Source organism: Megascapheus bottae, chromosome 3, assembly GCF_031878675.1.
Source record: "Megascapheus bottae isolate mThoBot1 chromosome 3, mThoBot2.hap1, whole genome shotgun sequence".
Lineage (NCBI taxonomy): Eukaryota > Metazoa > Chordata > Mammalia > Rodentia > Geomyidae > Megascapheus > Megascapheus bottae.
In genome coordinates, this window is record NC_143511.1 from 90487293 (window position 1) to 90506084 (window position 18792).

Sequence of the window (18792 nt, forward strand, 5' to 3'; positions counted from 1 at the left end):
TTGATAAAGTATTTTCCCATGGTGGACAGCACGTGGCAATTTCCTTTGGTGGAGGAGTGGTCAGTAACCTCATCCTCAGTGGACGTCTCTCCTCATCCTCATGGTGGACGTCTCTCCTCGTCCTCATCCTCAGTGGACGTCTCTCCTCATCCTCAGTGGACGTCTCTCATCATCAATGGACGTCTCTCCTCGTCCTCAGTGGACATCTCTCCTCATCCTCAGTGGACGTCTCTCCTCATCCTCATCCTCAGTGGACGTCTCTCCTCATCCTCAGTGGACGTCTCTCCTCATCATCAATGGACGTCTCTCCTCGTCCTCAGTGGACGTCTCTGCTCATCCTCATCCTCAGTGGACATCTCTCCTCATCCTCAGTGGACGTCTCTCCTCATCCTCATCCTCAGTGGACGTCTCTCCTCATCCTCGTCCTCAGTGGACGTCTCTCCTCATCCTCAGTGGACGTCTCTCCTCATCATCAATGGACGTCTCTCCTCGTCCTCAGTGGACGTCTCTCCTCATCCTCAGTGGACGTCTCTGCTCATCCTCATCCTCAGTGGACATCTCTCCTCATCCTCAGTGGACGTCTCTCCTCATCCTCATCCTCAGTGGACGTCTCTCCTCATCCTCATCCTCAGTGGACGTCTCTCCTCATCCTCGTCCTCAGTGGACGTCTCTCCTCATCCTCATCCTCAGTGGACGTCTCTCCTCATCCTCAGTGGACGTCTCTCCTCGTCCTCATCCTCAGTGGACGTCTCTCCTCGTCCTCGTCCTCAGTGACGTCTCTCCTCGTCCTCAGTGGACGTCTCTCCTCGTCCTCGTCCTCAGTGGACGTCTCTCCTCGTCCTCATCCTCAGTGGACGTCTCTCCTCATCCTCAGTGGACGTCTCTCCTCATCCTCGTCCTCGGTGGACGTCTCTCCTCATCCTCGTCCTCGGTGGACGTCTCTCCTCATCCTCGTCCTCGGTGGACGTCTCTCCTCATCCTCGTCCTCAGTGGACGTCTCTCCTCGTCCTCAGTGGACGTCTCTCCTCATCCTCGTCCTCGGTGGACGTCTCTCCTCATCCTCATCCTCAGTGGACGTCTCTCCTTGTCCTCAGTGGACGTCTCTCCTCATCCTCGTCCTCGGTGGACGTCTCTCCTCATCCTCAGTGGACGTCTCTCCTCGTCCTCAGTGGACGTCTCTCCTCGTCCTCGTCCTCGGTGGACGTCTCTCCTCATCCTCGTCCTCGGTGGACGTCTCTCCTCATCCTCATCCTCAGTGGACGTCTCTCCTCATCCTCGTCCTCAGTGGACGTCTCTCCTTGTCCTCAGTGGACGTCTCTCCTCATCCTCGTCCTCGGTGGACGTCTCTCCTCATCCTCAGTGGACGTCTCTCCTCGTCCTCAGTGGACGTCTCTCCTCGTCCTCGTCCTCGGTGGACGTCTCTCCTCATCCTCATCCTCGGTGGACGTCTCTCCTCATCCTCGTCCTCAGTGGACGTCTCTCCTCGTCCTCAGTGGACGTCTCTCCTCATCCTCAGTGGACGTCTCTCCTCATCCTCGTCCTCAGTGGACGTCTCTCCTCATCCTCGTCCTCAGTGGACGTCTCTCCTCATCCTCGTCCTCAGTGGACGTCTCTCCTCGTCCTCAGTGGACGTCTCTCCTCATCCTCGTCCTCGGTGGACGTCTCTCCTCATCCTCATCCTCAGTGGACGTCTCTCCTCATCCTCGTCCTCAGTGGACGTCTCTCCTCGTCCTCAGTGGACGTCTCTCCTCATCCTCGTCCTCGGTGGACGTCTCTCCTCATCCTCATCCTCGGTGGACGTCTCTCCTCATCCTCATCCTCAGTGGACGTCTCTCCTTGTCCTCAGGGTGGATATCTCTCCCTCTCCTCAGGGTGGACGTCTCTCCTCATCTTCGGTGGACATCTCTCCTCATCCTCGTCCTTGGTGGACGTCTCTCCTTGTTCTCAGGGTGGACCCTCATCCTCCCCTCATAGTGTTCCCCCAGTGCTTCCTTGTGACCCATCTGGGTGTGACGTGGCCTCTGCTTGGCTCTCCCATGTGTCTCTCTCTGTCCTCAAGAAGGGACTCCTTGAAGCTGACCCTTACCCCTGGCTCGTGGACCAAGAGAAGCCCCAGGGCTCCTGTGCTGCCTGAGGCTGCCCGCTGCCCTGGCCCAGCCTCAGGGGTCAGGGACTGCACCCAGAGCAGAAGACAAGGGACCCGGACTCAGCTGGTGGTGGCCTCCAGGGACACGGCCAGCTCTGGCCTGGCTAGGGCAGGGAAGGGTCCAAGGGCTCTGGCCTCCCGGTCCTCCCCTCCCGTCCAGTGGCCCCGGGGCAGAGCCACGTCTGCAGGCAGGTGGAGTAGCATGCTCACGTGGGGAGAAGTGCACCTCACCACCAATTCTGTTCCAGCCCCCGGAGGGCGGACGTGGTGCCTTCCAGCCTCTAGGAGCGGGCCAGGGCCAAGCTGGGCACACACAGGCCCGTGAGGCCAGGTGGCCTGATTCCTGAGACCCGAGAGCCTCTCCACACTCCCCACCCCTGCCCCTAGCTCAAGTAAGCCCTCCCTCCTCACCCCTGCACTCAGCTCTGCAAGCCCTCTCTCCTCACCCCTGCACTCAGCTCTGCAAACCCTCCCTCTTCACCCCTGCACCCAGCTCCTGCAAGCCCTCCCTCCTCACCCCTGCCCCTAGCTCTGCAAACCCTCCCTCTTCACCCCTGCGCCCAGCTCCTGCAAGCCCTCCCTCCTCACCCCTGCCCCTAGCTCCAGTAAGCCCTCCCTCCTCACCCCTGCCCCTAGCTCCAGTAAGCCCTCCAGTAAGCCCTCCCTCCTCACCCCTGCGCCCAGCTCTGCAAGCCCTCCCTCCTCACCCCTGCACCCAGCTCTGTAAGCCCTCCCTCCTCACCCCTGAGCCCAGCTCTGCAAGCCCTCCCTCCTCACCCCTGCCCCTAGCTCCAGTAAGCCCTCCCTCCTCACCCCTGCCCCTAGCTCCAGTAAGCCCTCCCTCCTCACCCCTGCGCCCAGCTCTGCAAGCCCTCCCTCCTCACCCCTGCACCCAGCTCTGTAAGCCCTCCCTCCTCACCCCTGAGCCCAGCTCTGCAAGCCCTCCCTCCTCACCCCTGCGCCCAGCTCTGCAAGCCCTCCCTCCTCACCCCTGCGCCCAGCTCTGCAAGCCCTCCCTCCTCACCCCTGCCCCTAGCTCCAGTAAGCCCTCCCTCCTCACCCCTGCGCCCAGCTCTGCAAGCCCTCCCTCCTCACGCCTGCGCCCAGCTCTGCAAGCCTTCCCTCCTCACCCCTGCACCCAGCTCTGCAAGCCCTCCCTCCTCACCCCTGCACTCAGCTCTGCAAGCCCTCCCTCCTCACCCCTGCACCCAGCTCTGCAAGCCCTCCCTCCTCACCCCTGCACCCAGCTCTGCAAGCCCTCCCTCCTCACCCCTGCACTCAGCTCTGCAAGCCCTCCCTCCTCACGCCTGCGCCCAGCTCTGCAAGCCCTCCCTCCTCACCCCTGCACTCAGCTCTGCAAGCCCTCCCTCCTCACCCCTGCACTCAGCTCTGCAAGCCCTCCCCACTTGGCCTCTCACACTTGCTTGTGGCTTCTGGGTTTTGTGCACATGGCTGAGTGCTTCAACAGCCTTTGCCACTAGGGCCAGCCCAACCCATCTGCCCTGCTCTGGTGCCCTTCTCTCAGACCAGGCTTTGAAATGTGCTGTGCCCCAAGGCTGGGCCCTGCATGGGCGCTGGTGGAGGAGTCCATGTCTCAGGGCTGGGGCCTGGGCCCTCGGGACCCACAGTCCTCCTCTCCTATGCCAGTCCTGCGTTCTAGAGAGCCCGGCCCTTGCTGGCCCGGTCAAGGCTCCCTCCTGACACCAGCTCTCCACCAGCGCTGCCGGGCTGCCTCCCTTCCCGGGACTCCTCACAGGTCTGCAGGCGCCCTGGCAGCAGCAGGCGCCTCTGCAGTCCACAGGAGGCTGCGCTGGATTAGTGGTTTCCTCCACTACCCCACTTCCTGTTTTCTCGAGAAAATGCAGCCGCCAAGGCTCTGAAATGCTCATTAAAACGCCTCCCCAGGCGTCCGGACATCCTGGGGTCTTTACAGCACTTGCCTGGCAGAGCACAGACAAAGAGAGGACGTGGTTCCTGTGCCCCAGAGCTCAGCACCAAAGGAAGAGGCCCCCCCCCCCCCCCCGCGCACTTCCTCCCCCAGGGAAGTGCAGCCCCAGGGAAGATGCCCCACACAGCATCGCAGGCAGAAAGGCAGGCGGGGGTGGGGGTGGGTGCGAGGCCCGGAGTGGCGGGCGAGGTCGTTCTTCCTCGCCAGCGCCGGGCAGGGCCAGCACTGGCCTCCAGACGGACTCTCCTTGGGAGGGTGGTGTGCAAACAAATACCAAAAGGCTGCTTCCTCTGCACGGTGCGTCACCTGGGACTCCTGGGCTGGCTCCATGCCGGCCGCAGCCTCCTCTGCCCCACTCCCCGGGGGTGGGTGGGGGATACAGCACCGGCAACTCTAGTGGCAGCCATGGCCCCACTAGGAAATGGGCTCCGGTGAGGGGTGGGGAGTAGAGACGCTGCTCAGGGCACTGCCCTGGGCAGGAGCGCGAGGGCACCACTTGTCCCTGTGTCCACCACTGTCCAGGCCCCCGTCCTGGCCTGCCTCAGAGGTGCAGCCCAGCCGCCCCCCCTCATGACCAGCCCTGGGCACTCAGGCCTCACCTGGCAGCGGCTGAAGATGTCGGCATGGGTGACACGGATGTTGAAGTGCTGGAGCACAGCCCGGGCCTGCAGCTGGGCCCTCAGTGAGCAGTTGACGGACAGGCAGCGCCCAGCCCCTACTTGTGCCCGGAGCTACAAAGACGTGGCCACTGAGTGCTGGGATGGCATCCCTCTCCCATCACGCACCCAGGCAGGCCTGGAGAGGGGAGCGGTGTGGGGCAGGGTCCTGGACTGGGCCCCAGGGTGGCAGGGGAATGGCCAGTGGCCCTCACCTTGTGGTAAGGTGTCCCTGAGGTCAGGATGACCCGTCCTTCTTGCCTGGCCACCTGTGTGGAAAGAGACCGGCACGGTGAGTGTGGGGGCATGGCTGAGAGTGCTGCCCTGCTCACAGGCTCCCTCCTGGCACGGTGTCCCTGGGGGTCACGTGGCACCAGGTGGCCCCTGGAGTCTCCCCTCCTGGACACCATCTCGTTTCAGGGATGCAGCCTGGAGCGACGCCAGTTTTCCATGTAATCACGAACACAAACTCTACTAGCACCTCGAAGAAAATGAAATAGAGAGGAAGTGTTCTCTAAGAGACACGAGAACACAACAAAGCCATGGCTTACCTCGAGGGAGCAGATGAAAAATTCAAACTACACCCACCCCACTGCTGTGGGGTCTGGACTCCAGACCTGGGCACTGTCCCTGAGCTTTTCTGCCCAAGGCTAGTGCTCTACTACTTTGAGCCACAGCGCCACTTCTGATAGTTAATTGGAGACGAGAGTCTCGAGAACTTCCCTGCCCAGGCTGGCTTTGAACTGTGATCCTCAGATCTCAGGCTCCTGCATAGTTAGCATTACAGGATGAGCCACCAGTGCCCAGCTTGGAAAAATAACTTGTAGGATGTATAAAGAGTGCTACGATTCAATAATAAGGATTTCTAAAGGACAGAGACTTGGGTGGACCTTCGTGTAAAGATGCCCTGACAGCCAGAAGTGCACAGAAGATGCAGAACATCATGGTTGTCACGGAGAGGCAAACCGCCCTGGCCTCACCTCCATCAGGGGCATCTGTGAGGAAGGATGGAGAACGCGCCCTCACTCCCGCTGTGGGTTCACAGAGCAGAACGGCAGCTGCCATAGGAAGTGGCAGTGGCCGCTTCTCAAAGCCTTAAATGCTGTATTACCTTAAGACCGCAGTGTTTGTCGTCCAGGCACATACCCCACAAAACCAGAAGAGGAGACAGCTTTGCACCCCTGTTCCTGGAAGAATTTGGTTTTCTTGGCCAGGCTGAGATTGAATTCAGGGTCTGAGCACTGTCCTTGGGCTTTCCTCAAGTCTAGCACTCTACCACTTGAGTCATAGCACTTCTGGCTTCCCCCCCCCCCCCTCCCTGTGTATGAGGTGCTGAGGAATGGAACCCAGGGCTTCACGCATGCTAGGCGAGCACTCTGACACCCGGCCAGGCTCCGGGCCCCTTCTGGCAGCATTCTTCACCACAGCCACAGGAGGGAGCCCATGCGAGTGTTCAGAACATGAGAAATACACAATTTGGTGTAACCATACTCTGGAATATTAACCTTAAAAAGGAGGGAAATCTCAGCTGGACACCAGTGGCTCATGCCTACAACCCTAGCTACTCAGAAGGCTGAGATCTGAGGACCACAGATCAAAGCCAGCCTGGGCAGAGAAGTCCCCGGGAGACTTTTTGTTGCTGGGGCTTAAATTCAGGGCCTGGACACTGTCCTTGAGCTCTTTTGCTCAAGGCTGGAGCTTTACCATTTTGATCCATAGCACTGCTTCTGTTTTTCTGGTGGTTGACTGGAGATGAGAGTCTCGCAGACTTTGCTGCTTGAACTGAGATCCTCAGATCTCGGCCCCCTGGGTAGCCAGGGTGGCCACAAGTGCCCAGCGAAAGGTTTTCTTTTGGTCCTTCATGGGGCTGGAACTCAGGGCCTGGGTACTGTCTCTGAACTCTTTCACGCAGGGTTAGTGCTCCACCACTCTGAGGCACAGTGCCATTTCTATGAGACTTTTTTTTTTTTTGACTCTGGGCCTGGGTGCTGTCCCTGAGCTCTTCAGCTCAAGGCTACCTCCCTACCCTTAGGGCCACAGCCCCACTTCCAGGTTTCTAGTGGTTAATTGGAGATAAGAGTCTCATGGTCTTTTAGTGCCTGGGCTGGCTTTGAACCTTGATCCTCAGATCTCAGCCTCCTGAGTAGCTAGGATGACAGGCGAGAGCCACTGCGCCCAGCTTACCATGAGACTTTTATCTCCAACTAACCACCAGAAAATAGGAAGTGGTGCTATGGCTCAAAGTGGAAGAACTCCAGCCGGATCAGGAGCTCAGGGAAACCCAACAAAAAGCAGAACCAACCCAGCAGAAAGCAGACTTGCCCAGGACAGCACGGACACCAGCTGCATTCCCAAAGCCGTCACGGACGCTACACCTGCCAACGTCAACCTGAGCATGCGCAGGCCCCCCGCAGCCCAGACAGATGGGGCACTGAAGCAGAGTGCTTCTGTGGATCAGGCAGCGCAAGACCAGATGGGGTCTGAATGCAGGGCTTGGGCACTTGTCCTTGAGCTTTTTTGCTCGTGAAGAGAACTCTACTTGAACCCCAGCTCTGCTTCTGACTTTTTGGTGCTTAGGTGAGATAATTATCTCACAGACTTTTCTGCCTGGGCTGGCTCTGAACTGTGCTAATCAAACCTCAGCCCACCAAGGAGCCAGGGTTGCAGGTGTGAGCCGCCGGCATTAGGCTCGGCCTCGGTTTTGAGTGGGGCTGACATCACATTCCAGTCCTCCTTCCTATGGCCTACACTGCTGGAGTAAGCGTTGTCTCACCACACCCAAACTGCGGATGGAGTTTGCTCGGACTGGCCTTGAGCTGCTCTTTCTCCATCTCTGCCTGCCGAGAAGCCAGGGCGCTGCCTGGCCCAGCCTTTCTTTTAAAGCTCGTGGGATTATGGGATTATCCTGGGCCTCAAAGGAACTCAGGTCAACTATTAGACCATCTGCATTAAGGCTGGCTAATGGTACCGTAAGTACATCTGCGAACGTGTTTTCAGGACGACGTGGGCCAGGCTGGGCCTATCCAACACCTGCCTGCCAGGGAGTGGGCGTGACCTATGCTTCTGGACAAAACTGACCAGGTTTCCCCGACCCGACCACCGGGGGGAGCCCTGCCCTCGACCCAGGCCGCTGGCCTCCCGCTCAGTCCACACCTTCTAGGCACAGTGGCTTCCCAGTGAGTCCCGGTCCTACTGCCCTGAGCAGGACGAGCATGACCTGGAGGGGATGGGGCCCCTGGGCTGGGAGGTGGTGTAGTGGCACCCCAGAGGGCCTGCTCTTCTGCGTGGGGGTGCTGGTAGGAGTGCGCTGGTCTGTGGGAGGCGCTGTGAGCCCTGGCGGGCTCTGAGACGGGGCCGGCCCCAGCCTGGCCCACCCAGCGTCCTCTCTGCTCCCTGGTGCTGGGCTCAGGCTCACCCCACCCAGTCCTGCCAGCACGGGAATCCAGAGGCCATCCACAGTGCACCTGCGTGAGAACCTCAACCTCCTAACAGTGACCTAAATAAATAGCCTGCCTCAATGATTTCCTTACAGTGGCAGAACGCTGCTGAAGGCCAAGGGCTAGCCTGTGAGGAAGTGGGCACGAGCAGGGGTGGAAGACCCCAGGCAGGGGCCACGGGCACAGAACCCAGGGGCCGCCAGAGATCAGAGGAGCAGGAACGGAGGAAGGTTCCAGAGCCTCTAGAGGAGGAGGAGGAGGAGGAGGAGCAGGAGGAGGAGAGGGGCAGGAGGAGGAGGAAGAGGAAGAGGAGGAGGAAGAGGGAGGATCCACAGCCTCTAGAGGAGAAGGAGGAGGAGGAGGAGGAAGAGGGAGGATCCACAGCCTCTACAGGAGGAGGAGGAGGAGGAAAAGGAGGAGGAGGAGCAAGAGGGAGGATCCACAGCCTCTACAGGAGGAGGAGGAAGAGGGAGGATCCACAGCCTCTACAGGAGGAGGAGGAAGAGGGAGGATCCACAGCCTCCAGAGGAGGAGGAGGAGGAGGAAAAGGAGGAGGAGGAGCAAGAGGGTGGTTCCACAGCCTCTACAGGAGGAGGACTAGGGAGGTTCCACCACTTGTAGAGGAAAGGAGGAGGAGAACAGGAAGATTAGGAGGAAGAGGAGGAGGGGGAGGAGGAAGAGGAGGAGGGACGTCCCACAGCCTCAAGAGGAGGAGGGGGGGATTCCACAGCCTCAGAAGGAGGAGGAGGAAGAGGATGAGGAATAGGAGGAAGAGGAGGAAGAGGAGGAGGAGGAAGGCCCCAAAGCCTCTAGAGGAGGAGGAGAAGGAGGAGTAGGAGGAGGAGTAGGAGGAAGGCCCCATAGCCTCTAGAGGAGGAGGAGGAGCAGAAGGAGGAGGAAGAGGAAGAGGAGGAGGAGGAGGACGGAGGTAATATAACCTCTAGAGAGCTAGGCCTGTGGCACCTGACAGCCCTGAACAGTGGATTCCCAGTGTTTCCTCTCCAAACTATGAGACATGTGTGATCAGGTGGACGACAGCAGACCTAGTGTGGCATCATGTCCACATGCCTGGCTCTGCATCCCCGCTGCCCAGCGGGGACAGGGAAGCTGAGGGGCTGGTGTGGGGGAGGAAGGTGAGGAGCTGTCATGGATCACAGGTGGAGGAGGAAGGTGAGGAGCTGTCATGGAGCACAGGTGGAGGAGGAAGGTGGGGAGCTGTCATGGAGCACAGGTGGAGGAGGAGGAAGGTGAGGAGCTGTCATGGAGCACAGGTGGAGGAGGAGGAAGGTGAGGAGCTGTCATGGAGCACAGGTGGAGGAGGAGGAAGGTGAGGAGCTGTCATGGAGCACAGGTGGAGGAGGAAGGTGAGGAGCTGTCATGGAGCACAGGTGGAGGAGGAGGAAGGTGAGGAGCTGTCATGGAGCACAGGTGGAGCAGGAGGAAGGTGAGGAGCTGTCATGGAGCACAGGTGGAGGAGGAAGGTGAGGAGCTGTCATGGAGCACAGGTGGAGGAGGAGGAAGGTGAGGAGCTGTCATGGAGCACAGGTGGAGGAGGAGGAAGGTGAGGAGGTGTCATGGAGCACAGGTGGAGGAGGAGGAAGGTGAGGAGCTGTCATGGAACACTGGTGGAGGAGGAGGAAGGTGAGGAGCTGTCATGGAACACACGTGGAGGAGGAGGAAGGTGAGGAGCTGTCATGGAGCAGAGGTGGAGGAAGAGGAAGGTGAGGAGCTGTCATGGAGCACAGGTGGAGGAGGAGGAAGGTGAGGAGCAGTCATGGAGCACAGGTGGAGGAGGAAGGTGAGGAGCAGTCATGGAGCACAGGTGGAGCAGGAGGAAGGTGAGGAGCAGTCATGGAGCACAGGTGGAGCAGGAGGAAGGTGAGGAGCAGTCATGGAGCACAGGTGGAGGAAGAGGAAGGTGAGGAGCTGTCATGGAGCACAGGTGGAGAAGGAGGAAGGTGAGGAGCTGTCATGGAGCACAGGTGGAGGAAGAGGAAGGTGAGGAGCTGACATCGAGCACAGATGGAGAAGGAGGAAGGTGAGGAGCTGTCATGGAGCACAGGTGGAGGAAGAGGAAGGTGAGGAGCTGACATCGAGCACAGGTAGAGAAGGAGGAAGGTGAGGAGCTGTCATGGAGCACAGGTGGAGGAGGAGGAAGGTGAGGAGGTGTCATGGAGCACAGGTGGAGGAGGAGGAAGGTGAGGAGCTGTCATGGAGCACAGGTGGAGGAGGAGGATGGTGAGGAGCTGTCATGGAGCACAGGTGGAGGAGGAGGAAGGTGAGGACATGTCATGGAGCATAGGTGGAGGAGGAGGAAGGTGAGGAGCTGTCATGGAGCACAGGTGGAGGAGGAAGGTGAAGAGCTGTCATGGAGCACAGGTGGAGGAGGAGGAAGGTGAGGAGCTGTCATGGAGCACAGGTGGAGGGGGAGGAAGGTGAGGAGCTGTCATGGAGCACAGGTGGAGGAGGAGGAAGGTGAGGAGGTGTCATGGAGCACAGGTGGAAGAGGAGGAAGGTGAGGAGCTGTCATGGAGCACAGGTGGAGGAGGAGGAAGGTGAGGAGCTGTCATGGAGCACAGGTGGAAGAGGAGGAAGGTGAGGAGCTCTCATAGAGCACAGGTGGAAGAGGAAGGTGAGGAGCTTTCATGGAGCACAGGTGGAGAAGGAGGAAGGTGAGGAGCTGTCATGGAGCACAGGTGGAGGAGGAGGAAGGTGAGGAGCTGTCATGGAGCACAGGTGGAGGAGGAGGAAGGTGAGGAGCTGTCATGGAGCACAGGTGGAGGAGGAGGAAGGTCAGGAGCTGTCATGGAGAACAGGTGGAAGAAGAGGAAGGTGAGGACCTGTCATGGAGCACAGGTGGAGGAGGAGGAAGGTGAGGAGCTGTCCTGGAGCACAGGTGGAGGAGGAAGGTGAGGAGCTGTCATGGAGCACAGGTGGAGGAGGAGGAAGGTGAGGAGCTGTCATGGAGCACAGGTGGAGGAGGAGGAAGGTGAGGAGCTGTCATGGAGCACAGGTGGAGAAGGAGGAAGGGGATGAGCTGTCATGGAGCACAGGTGGAGGAGGAGGAAGGTGAGGAGCTGTCATGGAGCACAGGTGGAGGAGGAAGGTGAGGAGCTGTCATGGAGCACAGGTGGAGGAGGAGGAAGGTGAGGAGCTGTCATGGAGCACAGGTGGAGGAGGAAGGTGAAGAGCTGTCATGGAGCACAGGTGGAGGAGGAGGAAGGTGAGGAGCTGTCATGGAGCACAGGTGGAGGAGGAGGAAGGTGAGGAGCTGTCATGGAGCACAGGTGGAGGAGAAGGAAGGTGAGGAGGTGTCATGGAGCACAGGTGGAGGAGGAGGAAGGTGAGGAGCTGTCAAGGAGCACAGGTGGAGGAGGAGGAAGGTGAGGAGCTGTCATGGAGCACAGGTGGAAGAGGAAGGTGAGGAGCTGTCATGGAGCACAGGTGGAGGAGGAGGAAGGTGAGGAGCTGTCATGGAGCACAGGTGGAGAGGAGGAAGGTGAGGAGCTGTCATGGAGCACAGGTGGAGGAGGAGGAAGGTGAGGAGCTGTCATGGAACACAGGTGGAGGAGGAGGAAGGTGAGGAGCTGTCATGGAGCACAGGTGGAGGAGGAGGAAGGTGAGGAGGTGTCATGGAGCACAGGTGGAGGAGGAGGAAGGTGAGGAGCAGTCATGGAGCACAGGTGGAGGAGGAGGAAGGTGAGGAGCTGTCATGGAGCACAGGTGGAGGAGGAGGAAGGTGAGGAGCTGTCATGGAGCACAGGTGGAGGAGGAGGAAGGTGAGGAGCTGTCATGGAGCACAGGTGGAGGAGGAAGGTGAAGAGCTGTCATGGAGCACAGGTGGAGGAGGAGGAAGGTGAGGAGCTGTCATGGAGCACAGGTGGAGGAGGAGGAAGGTGAGGAGCTGTCATGGAGCACAAGTGGAGGAGGAGGAGGGTCAGGAGCTGTCATGGAGCGCAGGTGGACGAAGAGGAAGGTGAGGAGCTGTCATGGAGCACAGGTGGAGGAGGAGGAAGGTGAGGAGCTGTCATGCAGCACAGGTGGAGGAGGAGGAAGGTGAGGAGTTGTCATGGAGCAGAGGTGGAGGAGGAAGGTGAGGAGCTGTCATGGAGCACAGGTGGAGGAGGAGGAAGGTGAGGAGCTGTCAGGGAGCAGAGGTGGAGGAGGAGGAAGGTGAGGAGCTGTCATGGAGCACAGGTGGAGGAGGAGGAAGGTGAGAAGCTGTCATGGAGCACAGGTGGAGGAGGACGAAGGTGAGGAGGTGTCATGGAGCACAGGTGGAGGAGGAGGAAGGTGAGGAGCTGTCCTGGAGCACAGGTGGAGGAGGAAGGTGAGGAGCTGTCATGGAGCACAGGTGGAGGAGGAGGAAGGTGAGGAGCTGTCATGGAGCACAGGTGGAGGAGGAGGAAGGTTAGGTGCTGTCATGGAGCACAGGTGGAGTAGGAGGAAGGTGAGGAGCTTTCATGGAGCACAGGAGGAGGAGGAGGAAGGTGAGGAGCTGTCATGGAGCACAGGTGGAGAAGGAAGGTAAGGAGCTGTCATGGAGCACAGGTGGAGAAGGAGGAAGGTGAGGAGCTTTCATGGAGCACAGGTGGAGGAGGAGGAAGCTGAGGAGCTGTCATGGAGCACAGGAGGAGGAGGAGGAAGGTGAGGACCTTTCATGGAGCACAGGTGGAGGAGGAAGAAGGTGAGGAGCTGTCATGGAGCACAGGTGGAGGAGGAGGAAGGTGAGGAGCTGTCATGGAGCACATATGGAGGAGGAGGAAGGTGAAGAGCTGTCATGTAGCACAGGTGGAGGAGGAGGAAGGTGAGGAGCTGTCATGTAGCACAGGTGGAGGAGGAGGAAGGTGAGGAGCTGTCATGGAGCACAGGTGGAGGAGGAGGAAGGCGAGGAGCTGTCATGGAGCACAGGTGGAGGAGGAGGAAGGTGAGGAGCTGTCATGGAGCACACGTGGAGGAGGAAGGTGAGGAGCAGTCATGGAGCACAGGTGGAGGAGGAGGAAGGTGAGGAGCAGTCATGGAGCACAGGTGGAGGAGGAAGAAGGTGAGGAGCTGTCATGGAGCACAGGTGGAGGAGGAGGAAGGTGAGGAGCTGTCATGGAGCACAGGTGGAGGAGAAGGAAGGCGAGGAGCTGTCATGGAGCACAGGTGGAGGAGGAGGAAGGCGAGGAGCTGTCATGGAGCACAGGTGGAGGAGGAGGAAGGTGAGGAGTTGTCATGGAGCACAGGTGGAGGAGGAGGAAGGCGAGGAGCTGTCATGGAGCACAGGTGGAGGAGGAGGAAGGTAAGGAGCTGTCATGGAGCACAGGTGGAGGAGGAGGAAGGTGAGGAGCTGTCATGGAGCACAGGTGGAGGAGGAAGGTGAGGAGCTGTCATGGAGCACAGGTGGAGGAGGAAGGTGAGGAGCTGTCATGGAGCACAGGTGGAGGAGGAGGAAGGTGAGGAGCTGTCATGGAGCACAGGTGGAGAAGGAGGAAGGTGAGGAGCTGTCATGGAGCACAGGTGGAGGAGGAGGAAGGTGAGGAGGTATCATGGAGCACAGGTGGAGGAGGAGGAAGGCGAGGAGCTGTCATGGAGCACAGGTGGAGGAGGAGGAAGGTGAGGAGGTATCATGGAGCACAGGTGGAGGAGGAGGAAGGCGAGGAGCTGTCATGGAGCACAGGTGGAGGAGGAAGGTGAGGAGCTGTCATGGAGCACAGGTGGAGGAGGAGGAAGGTGAGGATCTGTCATGGAGCACAGGTGGAGAAGGAAGGTGAGGAGCTGTCATGGAGCACAGGTGGAGGAGGAGGAAGGTGAGGAGGTATCATGGAGCACAGATGGAGGAGGAGGAAGGCGAGGAGCTGTCATGGAGCACAGGTGGAGGAGGAGGAAGGTGAGGAGCTGTCATGGAGCACGGGTGGAGGAGGAGGAAGGTGAGGAACTCTCATGGAGCACAGGTGGAGGAGGAGGAAGGTGAGGAGCTGTCATGGAGCACAGGTGGAGGAGGAAGGTGAGGAGCTGTCATGGAGCACAGGTGGAGGAGGAGGAAGGTGAGGAGCTGTCATGGAGCACAGGTGGAGGAGGAGGAAGGTGAGGAGTTGTCATGGAGCACAGGTGGAGGAGGAGGAAGGTGAGGATCTGTCATGGAGCACAGGTGGAGGAGGTAGGTGAGGAGCTGTCATGGAGCACAGGTGGAGGAGGAGGAAGGTGAGGAGCTGTCATGGAGCACAGGTGGAGGAGGAAGGTGAGGAGCTGTCATGGAGCACAGGTGGAGGAGGAAGGTGAGGAGCTGTCATGGAGCACAGGTGGAGGAGGAGGAAGGTGAGGAGGTATCATGGAGCACAGGTGGAGGAGGAGGAAGGCGAGGAGCTGTCATGGAGCACAGGTGGAGGAGGAGGAAGGTGAGGAGGTATCATGGAGCACAGGTGGAGGAGGAGGAAGGCGAGGAGCTGTCATGGAGCACAGGTGGAGGAGGAAGGTGAGGAGCTGTCATGGAGCACAGGTGGAGGAGGAGGAAGGTGAGGAGCTGTCATGGAGCACAGGTGGAGGAGGAAGGTGAGGAGCTGTCATGGAGCACAGGTGGAGGAGGAGGAAGGCGAGGAGCTGTCATGGAGTACAGGTGGAGGAGGAGGACGGCGAGGAGCTGTCATGGAGCACAGGTGGAGGAGGAAGGTGAGGAGCTGTCATGGAGCACAGGTGGAGGAGGAGGAAGGTGAGGAGCTGTCATGGAGCACAGGTGGAGGAGGAGGAAGGTGAGGAGGTGTCATGGAGCACAGGTGGAGGAGGAGGAAGGTGAGGAGCTGTCATGGAGCACAAGTGGAGGAGGAGGAGGGTCAGGAGCTGTCATGGAGCACAGGTGGACGAAGAGGAAGGTGAGGAGCTGTCATGGAGCACAGGTGGAGGAGGAGGAAGGTGAGGAGCTGTCATGGAGCACAGGTGGAGAGGAGGAAGGTGAGGAGCTGTCATGGAGCAGAGGTGGAGGAGGAAGGTGAGGAGCTGTCATGGAGCACAGGTGGAGGAGGAGGAAGGTGAGGAGCTGTCATGGAGCAGAGGTGGAGGAGGAGGAAGGTGAGGAGCTGTCATGGAGCACAGGTGGAGGAGGAGGAAGGTGAGAAGTTGTCATGGAGCACAGGTGGAGGAGGACGAAGGTGAGGAGGTGTCATGGAGCACAGGTGGAGGAGGAGGAAGGTGAGGAGCTGTCCTGGAGCACAGGTGGAGGAGGAAGGTGAGGAGCTGTCATGGAGCACAGGTGGAGGAGGAGGAAGGTGAGGAGCTGTCATGGAGCACAGGTGGAGGAGGAGGAAGGTTAGGTGCTGTCATGGAGCACAGGTGGAGTAGGAGGAAGGTGAGGAGCTTTCATGGAGCACAGGAGGAGGAGGAGGAAGGTGAGGAGCTGTCATGGAGCACAGGTGGAGAAGGAAGGTAAGGAGCTGTCATGGAGCACAGGTGGAGAAGGAGGAAGGTGAGGAGCTGTCATGGAGCACAGGTAGAGGAGGAGGAAGCTGAGGAGCTGTCATGGAGCACAGGAGGAGGAGGAGGAAGGTGAGGACCTTTCATGGAGCACAGGTGGAGGAGGAAGAAGGTGAGGAGCTGTCATGGAGCACTGGTGGAGGAGGAGGAAGGTGAGGAGCTGTCATGGAGCACATATGGAGGAGGAGGAAGGTGAAGAGCTGTCATGTAGCACAGGTGGAGGAGGAGGAAGGTGAGGAGCTGTCATGTAGCACAGGTGGAGGAGGAGGAAGGTGAGGAGCTGTCATGGAGCACAGGTGGAGGAGGAGGAAGGCGAGGAGCTGTCATGGAGCACAGGTGGAGGAGGAGGAAGGTGAGGAGCTGTCATGGAGCACACGTGGAGGAGGAAGGTGAGGAGCAGTCATGGAGCACAGGTGGTGGAGGAGGAAGGTGAGGAGCAGTCATGGAGCACAGGTGGAGGAGGAGGAAGGTTAACAGCTGTCATGGAGCACAGGTGGAGGAGGAGGAAGGTGAGGAGCTGTCATGGAGCACAGGTGGAGGAGGAGGAAGGCGAGGAGCTGTCATGGAGCACAGGTGGAGGAGGAGGAAGGTGAGGAGCTGTCATGGAGTACAGGTGGAGGAGGAGGAAGGCGAGGAGTTGTCATGGAGCACAGGTGGAGGAGGAGGAAGGCGAGGAGCTGTCATGGAGCACAGGTGGAGGAGGAGGAAGGTGAGGAGCTGTCATGGAGCACAGGTGGAGGAGGAGGAAGGTGAGGAGCTGTCATGGAGCACAGGTGGAGGAGGAAGGTGAGGAGCTGTCATGGAGCACAGGTGGAGGAGGAAGGTGAGGAGCTGTCATGGAGCACAGGTGGAGGAGGAGGAAGGTGAGGAGCTGTCATGGAGCACAGGTGGAGAAGGAGGAAGGTGAGGAGCTGTCATGGAGCACAGGTGGAGGAGGAGGAAGGTGAGTAGGTATCATGGAGCACAGGTGGAGGAGGAGGAAGGCGAGGAGCTGTCATGGAGCACAGGTGGAGGAGGAGGAAGGTGAGGAGGTATCATGGAGCACAGGAGGAGGAGGAGGAAGGCGAGGAGCTGTCATGGAGCACAGGTGGAGGAGGAAGGTGAGGAGCTGTCATGGAGCACAGGTGGAGGAGGAGGAAGGTGAGGATCTGTCTTGGACACAGGTGGAGAAGGAAGGTGAGGAGCTGTCATGGAGCACAGGTGGAGGAGGAAGGTGAGGAGCTGTCATGGAGCACGGGTGGAGGAGGAGGAAGGTGAGGAGCTGTCATGGAGCACAGGTGGAGGAGGAGGAAGGTGAGGAGTTGTCATGGAGCACAGGAGGAGGAGGAGGAAGGTGAGGATCTGTCATGGAGCACAGGTGGAGGAGGAAGGTGAGGAGCTGTCATGGAGCACAGGTGGAGGAGGAAGGTGAGGAGCTGTCATGGAGCACGGGTGGAGGAGGAGGAAGGTGAGGAACTGTCATGGAGCACAGGTGGAGGAGGAAGGTGAGGAGCTGTCATGGAGCACAGGTGGAGAAGGAGGAAGGTGAGGAGCTGTCATGGAGCACAGGTGGAGGAGGAGGAAGGTGAGGAGCTGTCATGGAGCACAGGTGGAGGAGGAGGAAGGTGAGGAGCTGTCATGGAGCACAGGTGGAGGAGGAAGGTGAGGAGCTGTCATGGAGCACAGGTGGAGGAGGAAGGTGAGGAGCTGTCATGGAGCACGGGTGGAGGAGGAGGAAGGTGAGGAACTGTCATGGAGCACAGGTGGAGGAGGAGGAAGGTGAGGAGCTGTCATGGAGCACAGGTGGAGGAGGAAGGTGAGGAGCTGTCATGGAGCACAGGTGGAGGAGGAGGAAGGTGAGGAGCTGTCATGGAGCACAGGTGGAGGAGGAGAAAGGTGAGGAGTTGTCATGGAGCACAGGAGGAGGAGGAGGAAGGTGAGGATCTGTCATGGAGCACAGGTGGAGGAGGTAGGTGAGGAGCTGTCATGGAGCACAGGTGGAGGAGGAGGAAGGTGAGGACCTGTCATGGAGCACAGGTGGAGGAGGAAGGTGAGGAGCTGTCATTGGAGCTGTCATGGAGCACAGGTGGGAGGAGGAGGAAGGTCGAGGAGCTATCATGGAGCACAGGTGGAGGAGGAGGAAGGTGAGGAGGTATCATGGAGCACAGGGTGGAGGAGGAGGAAGGCGAGGAGCTGTCATGGAGCACAGGTGGAGGAGGAAGGTGAGGAGCTATCATGGAGCACAGGTGGAGGAGGAGGAAGGTGAGGAGCTGTCATGGAGCACAGGTGGAGGAGGAAGGTGAGGAGCTGTCATGGAGCACAGGTGGAGGAGGAGGAAGGCGAGGAGCTGTCATGGGCCAGGTGAGGGAAGGTGAAGGGCTGTCATGGAGCACAGGTGGAGAGGAGGAAGGCGAGGAGCTGTCATGAGTAGGGGAGGAGGAGGACGTCGAGGAGCTGTCATGGAGCACAGGTGGAGGAGGAAGGTGAGGAGCTGTCATGGAGCACAGGTGAGGAGGAGGAAGGTGAGAAGCTGTCATGGAGGCACAGGTGGAGAAGGAAGGTGAAGAGCTGTCATGAGCACAGGTGGAGGAGGAGGAAGGTGAGGAGCTGTCATGGGAGCACAGGTGGAGGAGGAGGAAGGTGAGGAGCTGTCATGGAGCACAGGTGGAGAAGGAGGAAGGTGAGGAGGTGTCATGGAGCACAGGTGGGAGGAGGAGGAAGGTGAGGAGCTGTCATGGAGCACAGGTGGAGGAGGAGGAAGGTGAGGAGCTGTCATGGAGCACAGGTGGAGGAGGAGAAGGTGAGGAGCTGTCATGGAGCACAGGTGGAGGAGGAGGAAGGTGAGGAGCTGTCATGGAACACAGGTGGAGGAGGAGGAAGGTGAGGAGCAGTCATGGAGCACAGGTGGAGGAGAAGGTGAGGAGCAGTTCATGGAGCACAGGTGGAGCAGGAGGAAGGTGAGGAGCAGTCATGGAGCACAGTGGAGCAGGAGGAAGGTGAGGAGCAGGTCATGGAGCACAGGTGGAGGAAGAGGAAGGTGAGGAGCTGTCATGGAGCACAGGTGGAGAAGGAGGAAGGTGAGGAGCTGTCATGGAGCACAGGGTGGAGGAAGAGGAAGGTGAGGAGCTGACATCGAGCACAGGTGGAGAAGGAGAAGGTGAGGAGCTGTCATGGAGC

At 59.4% G+C, this 18792-nt stretch overlaps 1 protein-coding gene across 2 annotated transcripts in view; it reads right to left on the reverse strand.

Moving 5' to 3' along the window:
• Positions 1-18792, reverse strand: part of Exd3 (exonuclease 3'-5' domain containing 3) — a 135643-nt gene that overhangs the window by 11039 nt on the left and 105812 nt on the right. For both annotated transcript variants that reach the window (XM_090331034.1, XM_090331035.1), the window contains exons 18-19: positions 4966-5019; positions 4694-4825 (exon numbers count right to left, since the gene is read on the reverse strand). In XM_090331034.1, the coding sequence (XP_090187160.1) occupies positions 4694-4825; positions 4966-5019 (186 nt within the window). The remainder of the gene's footprint in view (positions 1-4693; positions 4826-4965; positions 5020-18792) is intronic.